The 20,359-nt window shown below is 46.0% G+C and overlaps 1 protein-coding gene across 1 annotated transcript; it reads right to left on the reverse strand.

Moving 5' to 3' along the window:
• Window positions 1–718: 718 nt before the first annotated feature.
• Window positions 719–19,394, reverse strand: HEXA (hexosaminidase subunit alpha). Its single transcript, XM_087941502.1, has 14 exons — window positions 19,123–19,394; window positions 15,292–15,384; window positions 13,904–13,969; window positions 13,761–13,807; window positions 12,683–12,793; window positions 11,564–11,665; window positions 9,857–9,989; window positions 9,099–9,279; window positions 8,138–8,224; window positions 7,681–7,753; window positions 6,422–6,593; window positions 5,413–5,503; window positions 3,155–3,259; window positions 719–862 (listed from the first exon to the last, which is right to left on the reverse strand). Exons 1-14 carry the CDS (start codon window positions 19,358–19,360, stop codon window positions 805–807), a joined length of 1,557 nt encoding a protein of 518 aa, XP_087797628.1. The 5' UTR covers window positions 19,361–19,394; the 3' UTR covers window positions 719–804.
• Between the last annotated feature and the right edge of the window lie 965 nt (window positions 19,395–20,359).

Here is a 20,359-nt window from a genome sequence, read left to right on the forward strand (position 1 = left end):
AAACAGGCCTATAATTCAGCCTGAAAAGCCTTGCGGAGGCTTTTTCCAAGCCTCGGGGAGGCCAAAAAAGGCCTCAAACCAACCCCAAAAAACCCAATCAGCTGTGAGGCGCCCACATGCTCAGTGAGATAAGTTTGCCGGCACAAATGGCTCTGCGTGCCATAGGTTCACCATCACGGCTACAGGGTCTCCGGCTTGAGCAATGGGTTGGACTATAAGACCTCTGAGATCCCTCCCATCTCTACTCTGATTCAGTGACTGCTTTGCAAAAATCCCCAAATTTCAAACTCCCTACATGGCTAAAAGAGGAAGAATATTGGATTTCCTGTTCAATCAGGCGTGACAGTTGCAGTTCCCTTTTTGCCAGAGATGGTGGAAATCTTATCACGTTAAAATGGTTTCATTTTTTAACCCCTAGGTGTTCAATTTTTCCTTTCCGTTAAACGAAGCCGAGGAAAATACCTGCGCAAGGGATCTCAACGGGATCCTGCAGAGCAGATTTAACTAAGAGGAAGTGACCCAAACCAACTCAAATCATTGAGCTCGATGGCTAAGAAACTAATTCCAGATTTTCTTCATTTACCCCAGAGATGTGGGGTGGAGTGGGGGCTCTAGTATGTTCTCCAGATTTAAGACGACCATCACCAAAGTTTTCTCTTTTTCTTGAGCGTCCATTTGTTCCTTTAAAAAAAAAACAAAAAACGAGGACCCAGATGACAGTTTTAAATGTGCTTCTTTCCGCACGTATTAAAAAAATACAGATATTTGGTGGGGTTGGGGGAGGAAGAAGGAGGGATTGTAAAATCACAGGACATCGAATTCACAATATCCTGTATAAAGGGGCTCGGCCCGGATACCTCGCCTGAAAAAAATAGAAACAAAACAAAAATATTGTTAGAAGACGATATTTAAGGAAGACGTTAGCAGCTTTTTTTTAAAAAAAGAATCTATATAAAAAGTAGATACCCCAGAGTTTTTCAAAGACATCACCTGTGCCTTTTCAGAAAGCCAACCAAACTAAAAAAAAAAAAACAATTCAGAGGAGGAGACCAGAAACGGAAGTTTTATCAAAAACTAACCATGTCCAAGATATTTCCGCCCCTTCCAGAACTATGAGCCTCGCTGGCACAGTGTGTTGTGGTTAGCCGGCAGCAGGTGCGGACGGCTGAGGAGAGCAAGGATGAGGGGCCAGGACCATCAGGGAGTGGACTGTTACATTCAGAGATTGTGGGGGCTGGCAACAGCGATGAGGAGGCTCCTGAGGAGCCCGTGTCAAGTGCGTGTGCACGAAGGATTACTCGGAGGAAAGAACAATTACAGCAGCACAGGCGACTCAGGAGTAAGGCTGCAAGGTAATGGCCCCTCTCTCAAGAGGATAAAAGCCAGGTTTGGAAAAGCGTTCTTTGCAGAAAGCAAAGACGTTTTGAAACTCAGCCTCGTGGACATTATAGTATCTTAACTTGGTATTTGAAGATTCTTGTGTTGTGAAATATTTATCTGTGATTTTTGGCAGCCTCGCACAGTTTTGGCAAGGTCTGTGTTTATCAAAGTTAATTTGGGGGATTCGTAAGACTCATTAAAAGTTTTCTGTTCTCTTTGGTTATTGTTTGTCTTATTGGAAAACGGTTTGGGTCAGAACACAGTGGTTAGGAGAGCTGTACTGCAGGCCACTTCTGCTGACTATCAGTGACCAGCAGTTTGGCAGTTCAAATCCCACCAGACTAAAGGTTGACTCAGCTTCCATCCTTCCGGGGTGGGTAAAATGAGGACCCAGATTGTTGGGGGACAATATGACTCTGTAAACCACTTAGAGAGGGCTGTGAAGCATTATAAAGCAGTATATAAGTCTAAGTGCTATTGCTATTGCTATAACCCAACTGTATTGCTTAAGCAACCAAAGGGCCAATTATTCTGGAGAATGATTATGTCATCCCTATTTCAAATGTGAATGTAAATAACCGGAAATTTTAGTTCCTCCTGCTAGCTGAGCCCAACGGCAGACCTTAGCTTGGAAAAGAGGATGGAATTCCATTCTGAAATCCCCATAATTTTCAACCAACATTTTAAAGTTGTTCCTTAGATTGGGGAAGTTTGACATCACTTCCCAGTTTACCAAGTTTCTTCGGCAGAACAACAGAACTGAAGAGAGAACAATTGATGAAACACTCAAGGAAGATGAATTTTTCAGACGTACTGGTAGTCCTGACTTACAACACTTCATTTAATGACCATTTCAAAGTTACAATGGGACTGAAAAAAAGTGACTGATGACCCCTTTTCACACTTACGACCGGTGCAGCATTCCTATGGTCCTGTGATCCAACTTCGGACGCTTGGCTGCTGACTCATATTTATGACAGTTGTAGTGTCCTGGGGTGGGGTGGGGTCACTTTTGCAACTTTCCAAATAGCAGAGCCAACGGGGAAGCCCGATTCGCTTGGCAACTTGCTTAACGACTGCAGTGAATCACTGAACAGGCATGGCAAGGAAGGTCGTTAAAATGGAGCGAAATCCACTTAGCAAATGTCTCTGCTTAGCCACAGAAATTTGGTTGAATTGTGGTTGTAAGTTGAGGACTACCCAGTATCTAATTACGGGCAATGAGATGCCAGAATAAACGCAACTATTGGAGTGATTTATGTAGCCCCAAAGAGCGAGCAGAAATAAGAGGAGAAGGAGGAGGAAGAAAAGAAGAAGAGAAAAAGAAGAGAAGAATAAGAAAAGTAGAGAAAAGAAAAAGAAAAAAAGAAGAAAAGAAAAAAAGAAAAAGAAGAGAAGAGAAAAGAAGAAGAAAAAAAGAAGAGAAGAAAAGTAGAGAAGAAAAAAGAAAAGAAGGAAGAAGGAAGGAGGAGAAGGAGGGGAAGAAGAAGAAGAAGAAGAAGAAGAAGAAGAAGAAGAAGAAGAAGAGAAGAGGAGGAGGAGGAGGAGGAGGAGGAGGAGGAGGAGGAGGAGGAGGAGGAGGAAGAAGAAGAAGAAGAAGAAGAAGAAGGAGGAGGAGGAGGAGGAGGAGGAGGAGGAGGAGGAGGAAGAGGAGAAGAAGAAGAAGAAGAAGAGGAAGAAGAAGAAGAAGAAGAAGAAGAAGAAGAAGAAGAAGAAGAAGAAGAAGAAGAAGAAGAAGAAGAAGAAGAAGAGGAAGAAACAACAACAACATTACCTGAGCAAAGTGCATCGGAAATTGGACAAGCGCTCATAGGCATCTTCCTGGTCTCGAACTGTCTGGTTGCTCCACAGACGCTCAGCAACAGCCCCGGCTCTGGGCCTGGAGGAGAGAAAACAGGTGTTGCTCGATGAGGAGCAGGGGTCTCCAACCTTGGCAACTTTAAGACTTCCTGTTCTGACCAAGGCTTCCCGAGACCATAATTAAGCACACGCTTAGTCCAAACAACATTTGGTTTATTTCAACGCTGGGAATTATGTTCATTCCCAACTGGTAATGAGTCCCAAATAGTCCCTCGAGATAAGCACCCACCTTTCTCTCCTTTGAATTGCTGCCAACAACTAAAGTGCCAAATGAATTATAAAAAATCAACCGAAGTACAAAGTCCACGCAGAGCTTCAAGGATTAATCTGAACAGAGCGAACGACTTTGCTTCCTGCAAAGGTTTCTCTACCTTTGCCTGTCCTTTATACCTTAGGGGAGGGGCAATCACCGCCCAGCCTTACTCACGAGTCGCCCCTTTTGTCTCAGCTGCTCTCGCCTTCTAGCAGCTCTGTGCATACGCACACTGGGAACAGGCTCCCCTTGTTCCTCGGCCTCGCTGCTGCCAGACTCCAGAGTCAGCACTTCACTCCCAGATGGTCCTGGCCCCATCTCTGCATCGGACGCAGGACCCTCGTCCGAGTCCTCCCCAGACTCCTGGACTGGTCCCTGTTCTTCCACATCGTCTGATTCCGCTGCCGGCTGCACCGGCTGCCGGCGAACCACAACACTCGTGGACTTCAACTCTGCTGGCTGAGGAATTCTGGGAGTTGAAGTCCACGAGTCTTAAAGTTGCCAGGGTTGGAGACCCCCCTGATTTGGAGAGTTTATAGGCTACTTTAAAGAACAGGAACCCTTCCTGGTTGCAAGGGTGCTTTTTTTCAAAGAGGCAACTGGATTGGACTTTCTGGTTTTTCTTCGAAGACATTTCGCTTCCCATCCAAGAAGCTTCTTCAGCTCTTGACTGGATGGGGGGGGAATGGAAAGATTTATACTCCTTGCAGACAGCTGGTCGTTTGTATTCTTTTAAAGGGTCGTTGAGGCTACTGTGTTGTCAAGGAATAGAAGATGCTTCTTGCAGTGGTGCATTTCAAATATTTTTACCACCGGTTCAGTAGGCATGGCTTGGTGGACGCACTTTGCACATTCACACACACTTTGCGCGCACACGCACCAAACACGCACTTTGCACAGGCACAGAGGCTTTCTGACTCACCTCCTGCAAGCCTGCACTGTCCCTGTTGCTTGAGCAGCTGCCGCGCGGCTATCTGCTTGCCGCGCAAAGCAGCCGCGCTTCAAAAGCAGGACGTAAAGGTTAGTATGGGAGCCCAGGTGGTCTCCACTGCTCATCGGCGCTACCGGTTTCGGTAGAACTGGGCCGAACCAGTAGAATACCACCACTGGCTTCTTGGATGAGAAGCGAAACATCTTCAAAGAAAAACCAGAAAGTCCACTTGGCTCTTGAAAAAAAAAAAGCGCCTTTGGGACAACTATGACCTGGATGACTGAGAATCTCCCTAGATAAACCCTTCCTAGACAGCTTGCAAATTAATGCAAACATCTGTTGCCGTAACAAAGGTTAGAGTTCTATTCTAAGTAATGCTGTGGTTTGTAAATTGTGCCGCTGCTAAGTCAACAATCGCCGCACAGATGCCCAGGAACAGCCAAGAGGACATCACAGTGATGGTCCAAGGGTCATGGTGTGGTTACACAAAGGAAGCACGTTTGGGCGTAAGGGGAATTATTTGCACACAGACGTCAAATGTATCGTCTCGGTTGCCCTCTTGGCAGCCCTTCCGGCCGACATCCTGGAACCAAAATCTACTCCAGGACAGTGTTCCTACACAGAACCACTAAAAATGTGTCCGTCTAGAGCTGACACCTGTGAGCATCAGAAGAACAGAAGACTTGGCAGGGAATGAACAACGCTTGGGAGGGAAAGCAGGCTAACATTTCTACAGAAACATATATATATTTTTGCACAACTGGAGTGGTTTTGGCTATCTGTCATGGGCTGTGAGAAAAACCTTGAGGAAGACACCCAACCCAGGCCAACAGTCAGATAAGAGAAATTTGAGTCCAGGGCCGAAAGGTATTTTGAGAAAGTGCCTCAAGGAACCATCCGTGATTCCCTTGAAGAGAAAGGGAAGGAGAAGGGAAGCAGATTTGGTTTTGCAAGATTCTGTTGTTGAAATGCAATAATAAAGTCTTACCACAGCCTGGGGGTTAAATTAGTTGCATCCACGTATTCGCCCCACATACAGGCTTCTCCGCCAATAACCAGTTTTTTTTGTTCTGCACTGCCTGTTGGAAGAGACACTGATGTATTTATTTATATCCTGCCTTGGTTATCTTTACACATAAGGATGCAAATGTATCCAACACACCTTCTTCCTCTTTTTCCCCACAACAACCAGCCTACGAAGTAAGTTGGGCTGAGAAAGAGAGACCGGCACAACGTCTCTCAACTGGCTTTCAGGCCTAAGGTGAGACTAGAACTCACCGCCTCCTGGTAATTGGCCCAAATTTACCCAGCTGGATTACATGTCTCAAGTGGAACTAGAACTCACTGTCTCCTGGTGATTGGCTTAAAAGTCACCCAACTGGCTTTCATGCCTAAGGTGGGACTAGAACTCACCGCCTCCTGGTAATTGGCCCAAATTTACCCAACTGGATTACATGTCTCAAGTGGAACTAGAACTCACCGTCTCCTAGTGATTGGCTTAAAAGTCACCCAACTGGCTTTCATGACTAAGATGGGACTAGAACTCACCACCTCCTGCTAATTGGCCAAAATTTACCCAGCTGGATTCCATGTCTCAAGTGGAACTAGAACTCACCATCTCCTGGTGATTGGCTTAAAAGCCACCCAACTGGCTTTCATGTCTCAAGTGGAACTAGAACTCACTGCCTCCTGGTAATTGGCCCAAATTTACCCAGCTGGATTCCATGTCTCAAGTGGAACTAGAACTCACTGTCTCCTAGTGATTGGCTTAAAAGTCACCCAACTGGCTTTCATGTCTCAAGTGGAACTAGAACTCACCGTCTCCTGGTAATTGGCCGAAATTTACCCAGCTGGATTACATGTCTCAAGTGGAACTAGAGCTCAGTCTTCTAAACTAGCGTCTTAACCACCAGAGCAAACTGGTTCTCTATGTAGATTATTAGTATTATTACGTATTGCAGTGTATGTTGATGTGGCTACACTGGGGAAAAACCCACCTTCGAAGGCCAGGGGTTCTACCCGATATGCTGCCAACCAATCCTGCCCGTAGGAGATGATATTCAAGTACCAAGGAGAGGACAGGAGGGCCCGGAAACCAGCCTTTGTGACACGAGACATCTCCTGTTGAAAGTTCCCTTTCCACACGTGTATCACTGTATTAGGGTTCACCTGGCAAAAACAGAGAACGGGGACTGAAGTCCAGGAGAAGGCATCTACAGGAGGTTTACGTGCATTAACAAAGGATGTGTGGTTGGGAGTGGGCTCCAATATCGACAATACTGAGAGGAAAACTGTAGGAGAACAGGCTGAGCTGGAAGGCGGAGTTAAAAGTGTCATCAGCTTAGAATTCTTACGTTGCCACAAACAGTCTTAAGTCCAGCCGCCTGTGAATTTTGTTGACCTTTATCAAGTGCTGACCATTAGTTGACTAGATTCTTGTGCAACACAATAGTTTATGACTCAAAGTCCAGTGGCAATTGGGGTCGTAATTTGAGGACCATACATTTCCACTTTAATCAGAAGGAAGTAATTCAGGTAAGGGAGAGAACGGAAGCAGGCTAAGGACCTACAGTATCAGCATGCAAGCCACAGGCAAACATACCCCACTGTGCATGTGCGTGCATCACAGCTGATTTTTGGGCTGTTTGAGGCCTTTTACGGCCTCCTAGAGGCTTGAGGAAAGCCTTTGCTGGCCGAAAAACAGGCCCGTTTCATCACTTTCTATACTTCTGGAAATACTAGAAGTGACGAAATGGGCCCATTTTTCGGCCTGCAAAGGCTGCAGAAGTTTTCCTCAAGCCTCTAGGAGGCCGGAAAAGTTGCCCCCCAAACTTACCCCACTGTGCATGTGCGCGCATCACAGCTGATTTTTGGCCTGTTTGAGGCCTTTTACGGCCTCCTAGAGGCTTGAGGAAAGCCTTTGCTGGCCGAAAAACAGGCCCGTTCCATCACTTTCTATACTTCCGGAAATACTAGAAGTGACAAAATGGGCCCATTTTTCGGCCTGCAAAGGCTGCAGAAGTTTTCCTCAAACCTCTAGGAGGCCGGAAAAGGCCTCAAACGGGCTGAAAATCAGCTGGGAGGCTCAGTGTAGGTAAGGGGGCGGGGATGGGGTGGAGATTGCACATACATGCATAAGAGGCATGGGGGGCCCCCGCCCACATTGTCTTCTGGGTGGTTGCACGCAAGCGTGCACACAAGTTTTGGCACAGGAGCCCCAAAAGGTTAGCCATCACTGTCCTAGCACAATCCTTACCTTCACACCATTATCAAATACTTCTTGCCACACCATGTAACCTTTCTTGTAAGATGCGACTATATCCAGCAGCCTGGAGCAAAGAGAACCAAGGAGAGGAGAAAGCACCTCATAAGCCCGCAAGAGTTTCAATTTCCCTGCATCAGACTTTTCTTTTGTTCCTGCCTTCGCCTGGCAACTCTCCAATAAATCAAGATTGTCTCCTGACATGGGAGGGGAAGTCAGTTTGAGGGCAAAAGAAAGAGAAACCCAAAAAACAGGAAGCTCGGCCTGGCACAGTTCTTACCTTGGTCTACCTAGAAGCCGCGTCTGAAGAGCTAACCTGTTCTGCACCTTGGCTTGCCTGAGAGTGATAGGAAGGGGCCATAATCTTTGGGAAGGGCCTGTTTGAGGGAGGGTAGCCCTGTTTTCTTGCCCTAAACAAATACTTCGCAATGGAGGGGAAGGAACACTTTACCTTTGAATGTAGAAGGATTCTAACTTGGCGTAGTCTTGGCCAAATTCCATCTTCTGCATGAAGGCTTGGATGTCTGGGTTAGACTTCCTACATGGAAACAGAAAAAGTTGGATGCTCCAAATTTCCAAAGTCTAGCTCCTCAGAGGATTGTTCGGTAGGCCATCAAGAATCAAAATGGAAACATCCCTCGTGTTTTACAAATATATCAGCTCCACCAGTGGCCAAATTTTTGACCATTTTAAGACTTCTGGACAGGAAGGCTGGCTGGGGAATTCTGGGAGTTGAAGTCCACAAGTCTTAAAGTGGCCAATCTCAGTGGCCCTGAGCTACATGAAGCAGGATCGATCGTGATCCACTCGTGATTCCAGCCCTCAACTTAACACGGTTTTGAATTTCGCCCTTGTGACTTGTGACACGGAATGCTGTGTGACGGCCTCCCATTGTGGCTTAGTCAACGAACCAAGGTTACTTAGGTCAGCCAAAGTTAGAACCAAGGTTACTTCAGTAAACCAATGTTAGGACAAATGAGGGCTTGGTCCAAAGTGAAGCTAGCAGGTATCCAATACCCATTCATCACCATTCCCATGCTCTTTACCTGACCTAGGTTCATCCCATCTCTCTCCAAGGATTCAATGGAGTGAAATTTTCCACCAGACAAATAGGGCTACTGATGAATATAAGCTAAGTAAGTTATGGATACATTATGGTTCCCCTGAAGCATGGATACCTATATCCTTGTGAGGGGCATGTTCTTATTTTTACCTCAGGATCCATCTTAGTTTAACAATAGGTGTGAACATGGCAGGTTTTTCAATGTATGGTTTATGTCCATCAATCTCTTTGTTTGTTCCGTCCCAAGAGGTCACCAATCGCCATTACACTCTTTTCCCTTCATCCCACCAGATATTCGCCTTCTCTCCATCTCTCCCCTTCCAGATTCCCCAAGGAAAACAAAACCCACCAGCAGAAGAAGTCCACCTCATCTCCTCCCAGGTGAAGGTAGAAATCTGGGAAGATGGAGCTAACTTCAGCAAAAAACGAAGCCATGAATTGGTAAGTGGAGTTGAGAATGGGGTTGACTGGCCCGTAGGTCCCGCTGGGTTTTGCGGAAGCGTAACAAGGAGTCAACAAACCTGGGATACCTGGGAGAAGGAAGGAAGGAAGGAAAGAAGGAAGGAAGGAAGGAAGGAAGGAAGGAAGGAAGGAAGGAAGGAAGGAAGGAAGGAAGGAAGGAAGGAAGGAAGGAAAAGGGAATAAACAAACAAAACATCCACAAAACTACTAAGTGTAATTAGATATTATAGAAAAAGAGATGTGTTGGTCTATGGCGGTGTTTCTCCATCTTGTGAACTTTCAGGTGTGTGGGCTTCCAGTATGTCCACGTATCTTAAAACGGCCGCAGTTGGGGAACACTGCCTCAGCCTAACAAATTCTCAGGGCATTTTCAACCCAGCAGATTTTAAAGAATGGGGCTGGCTGATCCAGATGGGAAGCGTTGAAATCATACACAGCTTTGTCCTCTCTCTCTTTTTACAACCAACAAAGCAAACCATAATCTTGTTTTTTTTGTCGTTGGAATATTCCCTCCTGGTGAGCGGGTCGCTCTGAGGTCATTTCAGCACCATTTTTCAAGTAGTACGGGTGTCTGTTCACATTCGAACTCGGCACTGACGCGTGTTCAAAAAACCCCTGCTTTCTCATCCCCAAGACAGTTCTTACCTGCTCCCCAAGAGAGTGTATGTCCAGGGGTGTCAAATTCTGGAATCACTCGAATTCCGCGCAACCTGGCGTATTCAATCACCATTTTCACATCGCTAGCAGTGTATACGTGAGTAGCCGAGTTATAGGATCCCTAAAAATATAAACATACCTTTATATATATATCAAAGGTTCCTATTGAATGGCAAGTCAAGGTAGAGTGAAGGAACTACATCCTTCAAATCTTATACCGACGGGAGGACTATGGCTTGCTGGCTGAGATCTCGCTGTGACTAAAGCTCAGAAATGTTGCTGGCCCTCAAATAAACTGAGTGTCAACTCATAAAATATTTCTATGATCTTTTCAGAGTTGCCAACAGAAAGGGAGGGGGGAAAGGGGTTTGAAAGAGCAGTGCGGCAGCTTGGAAATCGAAAGTGCATTCCGTAAATAGTTTTTTTTCAAAGATGACTGAAGTTCCTGCCGCACAATTATCTAACTGGAGAACATGATTGGTGACTCTGGGCTATGGATGTGTCCCATTGGAGAATATGAATTATGATACACCCAGAGGGGTGGGAGGAAAACCAGGCTCAAGGGTGAGGGTGAATGATGTGCCTCAGAGTCGGCTACACCCAGGCAGTGCCGGCATGCTAAACTCCCAATAAATCCATTTGAAGTTTTGGAAGTTTGGCTCGAGACTCACGATTTAACTGGGGGCAACTGCCGGAATCCTGACACCGAGGTACTTCCAAGTAGCATGCAACAATTGCAACCCCCTGTAAGAACATCACGGTCTAGGCCAACTTCTTGTCTTGATGTAGAGATCTGTTCTAGAAAAGATGGTCAGGAATGCTTGCGTGCCGCATGAATGTTATCTCGCACGCCTAGAAAGGACCGCTGAGCCCCGAAGACAGAACTCCAGGCAACAGATCTTCAGCTTCCTTTGGGAGAAGAATGCTGCTGCAAAAGATGGCCTTTTTTTGCCCATTGCTGTCATCTCAAATTGAGGGACAGGGGTTCAAAGGCCTCCCTGGGACACGAGGAATTGCTGTGGCTCTCCAGGAGGAGGTGCAGACGGCAGAGGTATTGGACAATTGAGGACGAAAGGGAACCAGTCAGGGTGTCTGGCGAGGACTTGGACGAAGGTCCTGCATCTGATGCAGGGATGGGACCAGGACCATTTGGGAGTGGGGTGCTGCCTCTGGAGTCTGGCGGCAGCGAAGCAGAGGACCCCGGGGATCCTGTTCCCAGTGCGCGTGTGTGCAGGGCTGCTAGAAGGAGAAAGCAGCTGAAGCAGCAGGGGTGACTCGGGAGTAAGGCTAGGAGGTGATTGCCCCTTCCATAAGGGATAAAAGTCAGCCCTCGGGGATGTACTCTTTGCAGGAAGCAAAGAAGTTCATTAGACTCTGATTCCTCATTGAAGCCCTGCGAACTCTGGTTTGTCTTTGCTGGAACTTCGGTCGGTTGATATTTCTCAGTCATTGGACTCCTGTTTGTTGGCAGCCTTTTACAACCCTGAAAGGAGTGCTCTTATCTCAGACAATCGTGTTTAAATGAGTTTTGGCTGGGAATGCAAAGAATTCCCAGGGTTGCATTGAGAAAGGTTTGCTTTTACACACAGCTTGTGTGTTTCCTCGATTTGAACAAAGCCTGGGTCAGAACAGGAATCCCCTCCACAAGCCAACAAAATGGCAGGGGGTTCAGTGGGAGATGTTTGACCTGCTCACCTTCGAGCTGAGATCTGGGAAGACCATGCTTTCAAACGGAAACGACGGGTCATCCACAATGTGCCAGTGGAACACGTTAAATTTGTTGTACGCCATGGCATCCTGAGGGAACGAGAAGAGGTTAGCAAAAGCTGCTGGTTTCCTTTCCTTAGCAACAGTAGTGAGATGAAGCAAGAATTCAACTATGGCTCAGAAAACCTGCAGAGGCCGTTAAGATATTCTGAAGACTAAGAAGTCTTCTTCGCCCATTACACCTCACCCTGAAATATTGCTCTTTTCTTATACCGTAGAGCAGGGCTTCTCCACCTTAGCAACGCCCAACTCCCAGAATTCCCCATCCTCCATGGCTGAATGGAGTCCAACCCTAAACAAGAACACTACACTGATTATCCTACCGTGTTTCCCCGAAAATAAGACTCTTATATATATATTTTTTGCCACCAAAAAAGGCATTAGGTCTTATTTTCAGGGGGATGTCATCCACTGACTAACCTGACTTGCATGCGTTGCCCCCGGCCTCTTTTTTTTGCTGTCAGAGGCCTTCAGGAACTTCTTCTGAGGCAGGCAAGGCTTTCCCTGAAGGCTTCTGCAGCTGATAACAGAGCTCTGGATCGATCCGGAGCTTTGTTTTCAACTATAGAGGCCTTCAGGAAAACCTTGCCAGCTGCAGAAGAAATGGGCCATCAAGGCAGGTGTTGGGGTGGGCGAGGCCTGGCTACAACTATCCAAAGGTAAGTAGTAGGGCAGCTCCACTCTCCCATCCCCACCCTAGCTTAATTTTTACCCATGCACCCTGGGGTGAGTGGGATCTTAATTAGGGCTTATTTTGGGGGTAGGGTTTATATTGGGCGCACAGGTAAAAATCAAGCTAGGACTTACTTTCAGGGCAGGTCGTATTTTCGTGAAAACAGGGTACCAATCCTCCCATTACAAGTGCAGACATGAGGCCACTTCCTCGCACTGACAACACAGAGCCACCTGAGCATAAGAGGAAAACATCAGAAGGTCCCAAGGTTCGTGGAAGGAAGAAGATGGTGATGATAGTCGGCCGATATAACAGCATGCTCATCAGACGCAAGATCTCTCAGGATCTTCTAGACTGCTTCCAGGTTCACCTACCAGGGTCTCCAGGATGGCTCTCAAAGGCAGAAAATGGCGAGACGTGTCAAGGAGCAGACCTCGGTGAGGGAAGCGAGGGAAATCAACCACAACCGTCTTGTTGAGGTAGAACTATAGGAAGGAGAAGATAACACAGTTGACCCAATGTCCAGCATAGACTTCTCCCAGGGATCTTGCCTTCTCTAATGGGAGTGAAAAATCAGGCCGCCTGTTTGGAGGACTGAACAAGCTCTTCGAGAATTCAGACCTAGGATTTATGAGATGCCACACAATTTTCCCTGGCCCCATGTTAAGCTGGAAAGTCCTTTGAAGAACAAAGTAACAACTAGCAAGCTGAATTGCAAGTGATCGCTCAAATTAGATCAAACTTCAGACTGGAAGGATAAAATGGGAGGGGAGAGGAGAGGGAATTCTTTATTGGCCAAGTGTGATTGGACACACAAGGGATTTGTTTCTGGTGCATAAGCTCACAGAGTAAGCCAAGGGTCTTCAAACTTGGCAAGTTCAAGACTTGTGGACTTCAACTCCCAGAATTCCTCCTCCAGGCCTAGACAACCTAGAACTACGCCGCCTTCGGTCCGATCTGAGTATAGTATATAAAATCATACATTGCAATGTCCTACCTGTCAATGAATACTTCAGCTTCAACCATAACAACACAAGAGCAAACAATAGATACAAACTCAAGGTAAACCGCACCAAACTTGATTGCAGGAAATACGACTTCAGCAACAGAGTGGCTGATGTCTGGAATACTCTACCTGACTCTGTGGTTTCTTCCCCAAACCCCAAAAACTTTAAACTTAGACTGTCTACTATTGACCTCACCCCCTTCCTAAGAGGTCTGTAGGGGGCGTGCATAAGCGCACCAATGTGCCTACCGTCCCTGTCCTATTGTTTCTTTTATTTTTCTTATATGTATTCATTACATGCATTTATAACTATGCTTATCCTTATACTTATCATCTTGTAAGCGATTGACAAATCAAATAAATATAAAATATAAATATACAGTTACGCCCAAACAAAGCAATTAACCACAGAAGTTGCAAACCCCTCCCTAATACCCGCTACTCACTGTCCCAACGTCGTCCCTCCAGGAAAGCTGGCTGAAGGTCTCCAATCCTATGCAACAAAGCAGAACAACATCCATCAAACCAAAAGTCAGCGCACCAAGCTACCAAGGCAGCGATGGAAAACTGTCCCCACCCCTCGTCTTACCTCTGAGAGCGCCCCAGATACTGGGGGCTGTGAGTAGCATCAGATCCACCGAAATGCTGAGCTTATCTGGAAGTTCATTTGGAGAAAAAAACAAGCAGTCGAGTTAAGAATTTTTTTTTAAAGTTTGGAAGCTGGCATTCTGCAAAAACCTCACCCCTTTCCTAAGAGGGCTGTAGGGGGCCTGCATAAGCGCACCAACGTGCCTACCCTCCCTGTCCTATTGTTTCTTTTTATTATTCTTATATGTATCCATCTCATGTATTTATAACCATGTTTATACTTATATCTATTATCTTATAAACGATTGACAAATCAAATCAATAAATACTTTTTATTAGGAGTGAGGATTTATAATTTCAGGGGTTGCTTTGGGAGCAGGCGGCCTGCACAGACTAAAACTGGGAAGCTCCCCTAAAATCTGGACAGCCATTTGGGGTTGTTTAGAAGAGGTCCAGTTTTGGTCCCCATGTTACAAAGAAGACGGGGAGACTTTGGAGAAAGTGCAGAGAAGATGATTAAAACAGACTAAAACATATGAAGAACAGTTGGAGGACCTGGGTATGGCTAAAAGAAGGACTAGGGGTAACATGACAGCAGTATTCAAGTATTTGAGGGGCTGTCACAAAGAGGAGCGGTCAACTTATTTTCCAAAGGACCAGAAGGCAAAAGAAGAAACAATGGATGAAAACTAATCAAGGAGAGAAGCAACCTGGAATTAGGGAGAAACCTCCCATCAGTGAGGACAATTAACCAGTGGAACAGCTCGCCACCAGAAGTTGTGCGTGCTCTATCGCTGGAGGTTTTTAAGAAGAGACTGGACAGTCCCTTGTCTGAAATGCTGTAGGTTCTCCTTCTTGAGCATGGGGCTGGACTAGAAGACCTCCAAGGGTCCTTCCAGCTCTATTCTGATTGATAAAGGTGTGAAGATGTAGCTTTTCCCTCAGGTCTTTGGCAAGGGAGGCTGAGACCCCCCCCCTCACTTGAACCCACTTGCCATCATGTTTTATTGATCTTATTGTAATTTTTTTTTTCATTCGTTTCTTTGAAGCGCCCGGAATCTTCGGGAGTTTGGGCAGCGCACAACTTTAATGAAGAATACAACATTTTAAAATGTTACAGAACTATTATTAATTTGGAGGAAAAAAGAGAAAACTCATGGGTTGTCCCTAAATGGTTCCACCCCTATTCTTATTCTTTCCCCAAGTATTACAGATGTTTTCCCCAACCCAAGTTGACCGCTCCTAGATAAGAATATTCCTGACTTCCTGTCTTTGAAAATAAAACTGCAGATGGCAGCCAGGTAAGGGATTAAGGATGTCTTAAGGGCACCCTGTTGACCGTAAGCTCAACCCAGCCATGAGTGTTAAGATAAGACGCCATTTTCTTACAGTTCTCTGGAGATTCAAGGGTAGGATAGCCGCTGCATCCTGCTTGGGCCACCGAGACGAGAAGGTTAGGACACAGGTTCTCCACATTGCTCCCTGCAATAGAAAATCTTCTATATAAAAGCGAAAGACCCCTCGCGCATCATCACAAAATCTCCAGAAACTGTAAAGCCTACAAACTTGAAATTTGGCACCTATGTTCCTCTTGGCTTCTAGGTGCTCACTAAGAAAGGATTTTTCTCGAAATAACCACCAGAGCATTAGTATTTCGTATATTATTATTAACACGCTCTGATGCTTAGGAGTTCTACTCCCCCTCCTCACCTGGAAAGAAATCTGTTCCAAATGCAAAACACAAGCCGAGGAGAGGAGTTTTAGTTTCAGTTTTGGTTTCACAGCACCAAGCAGCTTTAGTACAGAACGGTTGAGCTAAGCCATGCCCAGGCTCCTTGCTGTCTCCTTCTTGCTCACACAGCAAATACTGTCTCAGTTTCCAAACAGTCCTCAACTCTCTCTCACACACGGACAGGACGCTAGCCAGATGAATACTGATGGATGCTGGTAGGCAGAGGCAGAATTCCCCCCCCCGCCCCCTTATTTTCCTCCCCCAAAACTAAGCCCAACCACATAGTTTCGTAGTGAAGCACAAGTATCAAGCTAGTTGAGAATAAAGCAAAGCTAGAAGTTACTTGGAGAGTATTATTAAAACAAAAACAATTCATTTTTTAAAAAACAAAGCAGTCTTAAAAGCTTAGAATTTTTTTAAAATGAAAAATAAGAAAATACAGTTTTTGTGATTCCTAGTCTACTTGAAGGCCTGACGTGAGGAGGTTGAGGCTGGTAAGGCGAGAGGGGGCTGTTTTGTAAAGATATCACAACTACCTCAGGCCCCAATCTTTTGGGCACCAGGGACCGGTTCCATGGAGAAATTTTTTTCCACAGATCAGGGTGTTTCATCCTATGGATGGGGCTTATTTGCACGGCCTGGTTTCTGGCATACTGTGGCCCAGTGCTGGACTGGTGTTGGGGACCCCTGCACTAAGATATTTGCCAAGTAACTGCGAGTTCAGGAGGGTGGAAGGAAGAAGCAAGAATATTAAACCTAGAACAGTGGTCGGCAACCAGTGGGCTGGAGACCACTGGTGGTCTGTGAGAAAACTTTGGTGGTCCGCAGAGAAATGTCACCCCCAAAGCAATTAATCCAGGCTGCACAGGAACACAAGGCCCGCAGGAACATAAGGTTTGTGTCATTTCCATTGCAAACAACACGAGGTAGTGAGGGGAGGGGGAAAGGGCGGAGGGGGGGGGGACTTGCCCCTCTCATCCCCTGTGCCTGGCCTGGCTACTGGGCTGCTTCTTTCTGCTCCTTTCTTCTTCTGCTTTTGGCTGCACGCAAGGAAAGCAGCCAAAGTCTTTCTTTCTCTCCCCCAAACTCTGCCAGAAATAAGTCTTTGGGACCTTGCAAGGCTTCCTGCTCCAGGAGGCTTCGCCAGCATGACAAGTCTCACAAAGACTCATTTCTGGTGGACTTTGGGGGAGAGGAGAAAGAAAGACTTCTGCTGCTTCTGCTGCTTTCCTTGCATGAAGCCAAAAGTCTCTCTCTCTCTCCCCCTGAGAACGGAGCTGAAGACGGTATGGTGCCATCCCAAATAAAGAATGGTCGATGGATAGGAAAACGGGGTGAGGAATTTTCCTGCAGACTTTTTGGGGGATTTTCCCAGGGTCTATGGTCCGCGGGATTTAAAATTATGAGTTTGATGTTCCCCGAGGTCCAAAAGGTTGGCGACCCCCGGCCTAGAGAACTGACCTACAAGTGTGTCTGCTTTTGCGCTGCAGTGGGCAATCGTGTCTCTACTTCAGCCCATTAGGCTCTGTGGCCCTCAATTTATGACTGGTTGCTGCTTAACGATGATTCAAAGTTACGACAGTCCCACAAAAGCCCCTTCTGACCCGTTCTTGAATTTATGACACACATATCCCTTGTGGTAACCTGATTGCCTTTTGTGTGCTTGGCTCACCTTTACATCTTCCTGCAGTTGTTGTGACTACCATTTGCAACATTTGTTTTGCTGGTTTTCAGCATTTACTTTTGATGATTCCAGTAAAAAAAAAAAAACCAAACACCCGTTGAGGAAAATTGATTTGACGAATGACTGTTGCAAAAAAAATGTTGAAAAATTATAGTCAGTCACATGATTTATGACAGTAACGACTTTCAACTGTAATTCTGGGCTCAGTTACGATCACAAATCAAAGACAGTACTGGTAAGTCAAGCAGAGAAACTGAAGAAGCAGCCGAGTGCCTGCAGGCCAAGAATAGGTGTGAAGTCTCACAGCAAAACTCAGATGGACTTTTGAGATTGCATATTCTAGGAGAGAATGCCAAATGTGGTAGGAAACTAGAAAACAAAGGGATGAGGAACTCTGATCAGCTATAACCTGCTTGTGACAGCTCATTTTTATTACTTCCTCCTTTTACCATTAGGAAATTCTTTGCTTATGGAACCAGCTAAAGTCAGAAATGTTTTGGGTGAGCAGATTTGGAGTGCAAAAATCCAGGAGAACTATTGCTGGTAGCAAAGAGATCCCGAGAGCTGCCATCTCTTGGCCATCCAGACTATTTGCAATATTTGGTCATTCTATACCAGCGGTTTTTCAGCCTTGGTTACTTTAAAAAGCATGGACGTCGACTCCCAGAATTTCCCAAGCTAGCAAGAAGACCATATGACTTAAATGGCCAAGGTTGAAAAACATGGCTCTTTACTGAACGTGACTGTGTTTTATAATATTTTATGACCGGCATTTACTGTAAGTAAATTTACTGTGGCAAGAATTGGTTTGCTTTGATCTGCTTTTTGAACATCCCAATTTATAACTGGTATTTCCAGGCTCAATTACAGCCGTAAGTCAAACGTTACTAGTATGCAAGACCTGTTCCCCTAGCCAAAAGGGGCTGAAACATTTAATTCCAGAGCAAATGAGACGATGTATGGAAGCAGCAAAGACAGCCACTTCCTTAATTTGCAGAAGTATAAGGGGAGGGAAGTGCAAGATTTTGTTATTAGAGCCACTCTCAATTTTTTTTTTTTTAAAAAATGGTTTTTACATTCCTGCTGAGTTGATTCCTTGATTTGGCTGTTGGGTTTGTCAGCTGATTCCTGGAGAAAAATGCTCAAGATCACAACTATGAGAGATACACAATCTTGCATTTCTTGGGTGTGGCGTTTTGGCGACTTCAAAAGGGATTTATTTCCAAGTCAGGAGACATGGGAGTTCTGCTTTGTTCCAGAGGATGATTACCCTGTTCTTATCTGAAAAGTTCAGATTTCTGGCTTATTTTGAAATATGCCAGGCTGCCACGCCAACCTAGATTGGACTGCCCTTTGTCAGAAATGGTGTAGGCCGTAGGGTCTCCCGCTTGGGCAGGGGGTTGGAATAGATGACCTACAAAGTCCCTTCCAACTCTGATGATCTGCTGTCTGTTTTGTCAACTCTTGGGCAGGAGAAAAGAAGGGAAAGGTCTACTGGGAGGGCTGTGGGGGGGGTCGCACGAAGATAGAGTCCAAAGTTCTTTTATCCTGTTGGCTGTGCAGCAACACCTCAACCCAACCAAAGGATTGGCCAACCCAAGCGAAACCCCAACCGAAGCCCCCTCCCACCCACCCCCAAGGAAAAATCTTAGCGAAGCGCCGCAGAGAGAATATAGATCGTATGAACGTGGCCGCTGCGCATCTTTGCTGCCCGGCATTAACAAAGCGTGCAAAAACAGGGGCGCAAGCAGGACCCCAATTGCGCTCCTCCCTCCCCCCGCTGTCCCCCTCTCCCCTCCCGCACCTGATGGCTCCTTGTGCCCGGGCGGGAAAAGCAGCTGCCAGTAACGTTGGAACGCCCCGTCCAGCACTTCGCAGCCGGGCGCCACCGCCGAGCCGTTGGCATAGGCGAATCGGAACTGCCGGGAGCTGAGCCGGCATCGGCTCTGAGGGTCCTGGAGGAGCCACTGCGGCTGCGGCCACAGGGCAGCGCCCAAACCGGCCGCCAGGAGCAGGAGCAGCGCGCCCGCCGTGCCCGCCATCCCTGCAGCAGAGGCGGCGGGGCTGCCCCGCTGTGACTAATAGCAGGAAGAAAGCTTCGGGGGTCACGTGACGCAGCCCGGGCCTGTGACGGGCGGCTGGGAGCGACCCCCAGCACGTGCTCGGCCGACGCCCGCCGGGGGGGGAGTTTCGCGGGAGGCCGGAGAGATGCGGGGGGTTGGCTCTGTGCCCTTGTTCTTTCTTTCCTTTTTCTTCCCTTTCCTCTTCTTTTTCTCTCTTCCTTCCTTCCTCCTCTCTTTTCTTTCTTTTTCTTCCTCTTTTTTCTTTTTCTTCCTTTTTGTTTCTTTCTTTCTTTCTTCCTCTTTTCTCTTCCTTTTTCTTTTCTTTCTCTTCTTCTCTCTTCCTTCCTTCTCTCTTTTCTTTCTTTTTTCTTACTCTTCTTTCTTTTCTTTTTCTTCCTTTTTCTGTTTCTTTCTTCCTTTTTCTTTTCTTTCTCTTATTTTTCTCTCTTCCTTCCTTCCTCCTCTTTTCTTTCTTTTTTCTTCCTCTTCTTTTTTGTTCTTCTTTCTTTCTTCCTTTCTTTTTCTGTTTCTTTCTCTCTCTCTTCCTTTTTCTCTTCCTTCCTTCCTCCTCTTTTCTTTTTCTTCCTTCCTTTCTTTTTGTTTCTTTCTTTCTTTTTCTCTTCCTTTTTCTCTCTTCCTTCCTCTTTTCTTTTTTCTTCCTCTTCTTTCTTTTCTTCTTCTTTCTTCCTTTCTTTTTCTGTTTTTCTTTCTCTCTTCCTTCCTTTCTTTTTCTTTCTTTCTTTTTTCTCTCCTTTTTCTCTCTTCCTTCCTCCTTTTTTTTCTTTCTTTCTCTCTTCCTTCCTTTTTTCTCCTCCTTTTCTTTGTTTCTCTTCTTTTTCTCCCTTCCTTCCTCCTCTTTTTCTTCCTCTTTTCCTTTCTTTTTCTTCCTTTCTCTCTCTCTCTTCCTTCCTTCTTTTTTCTCTTCCTTTTTCTCTTTTCTCTTCTTTCTTCCTTCCTTCCTTCCTCCTCTTTTATTTC

Source organism: Pseudonaja textilis, chromosome 13, assembly GCF_049901715.1.
Source record: "Pseudonaja textilis isolate UNSWEBS1 chromosome 13, rPseTex1.2, whole genome shotgun sequence".
NCBI classification, from domain to species: Eukaryota; Metazoa; Chordata; class Lepidosauria; order Squamata; family Elapidae; genus Pseudonaja; species Pseudonaja textilis.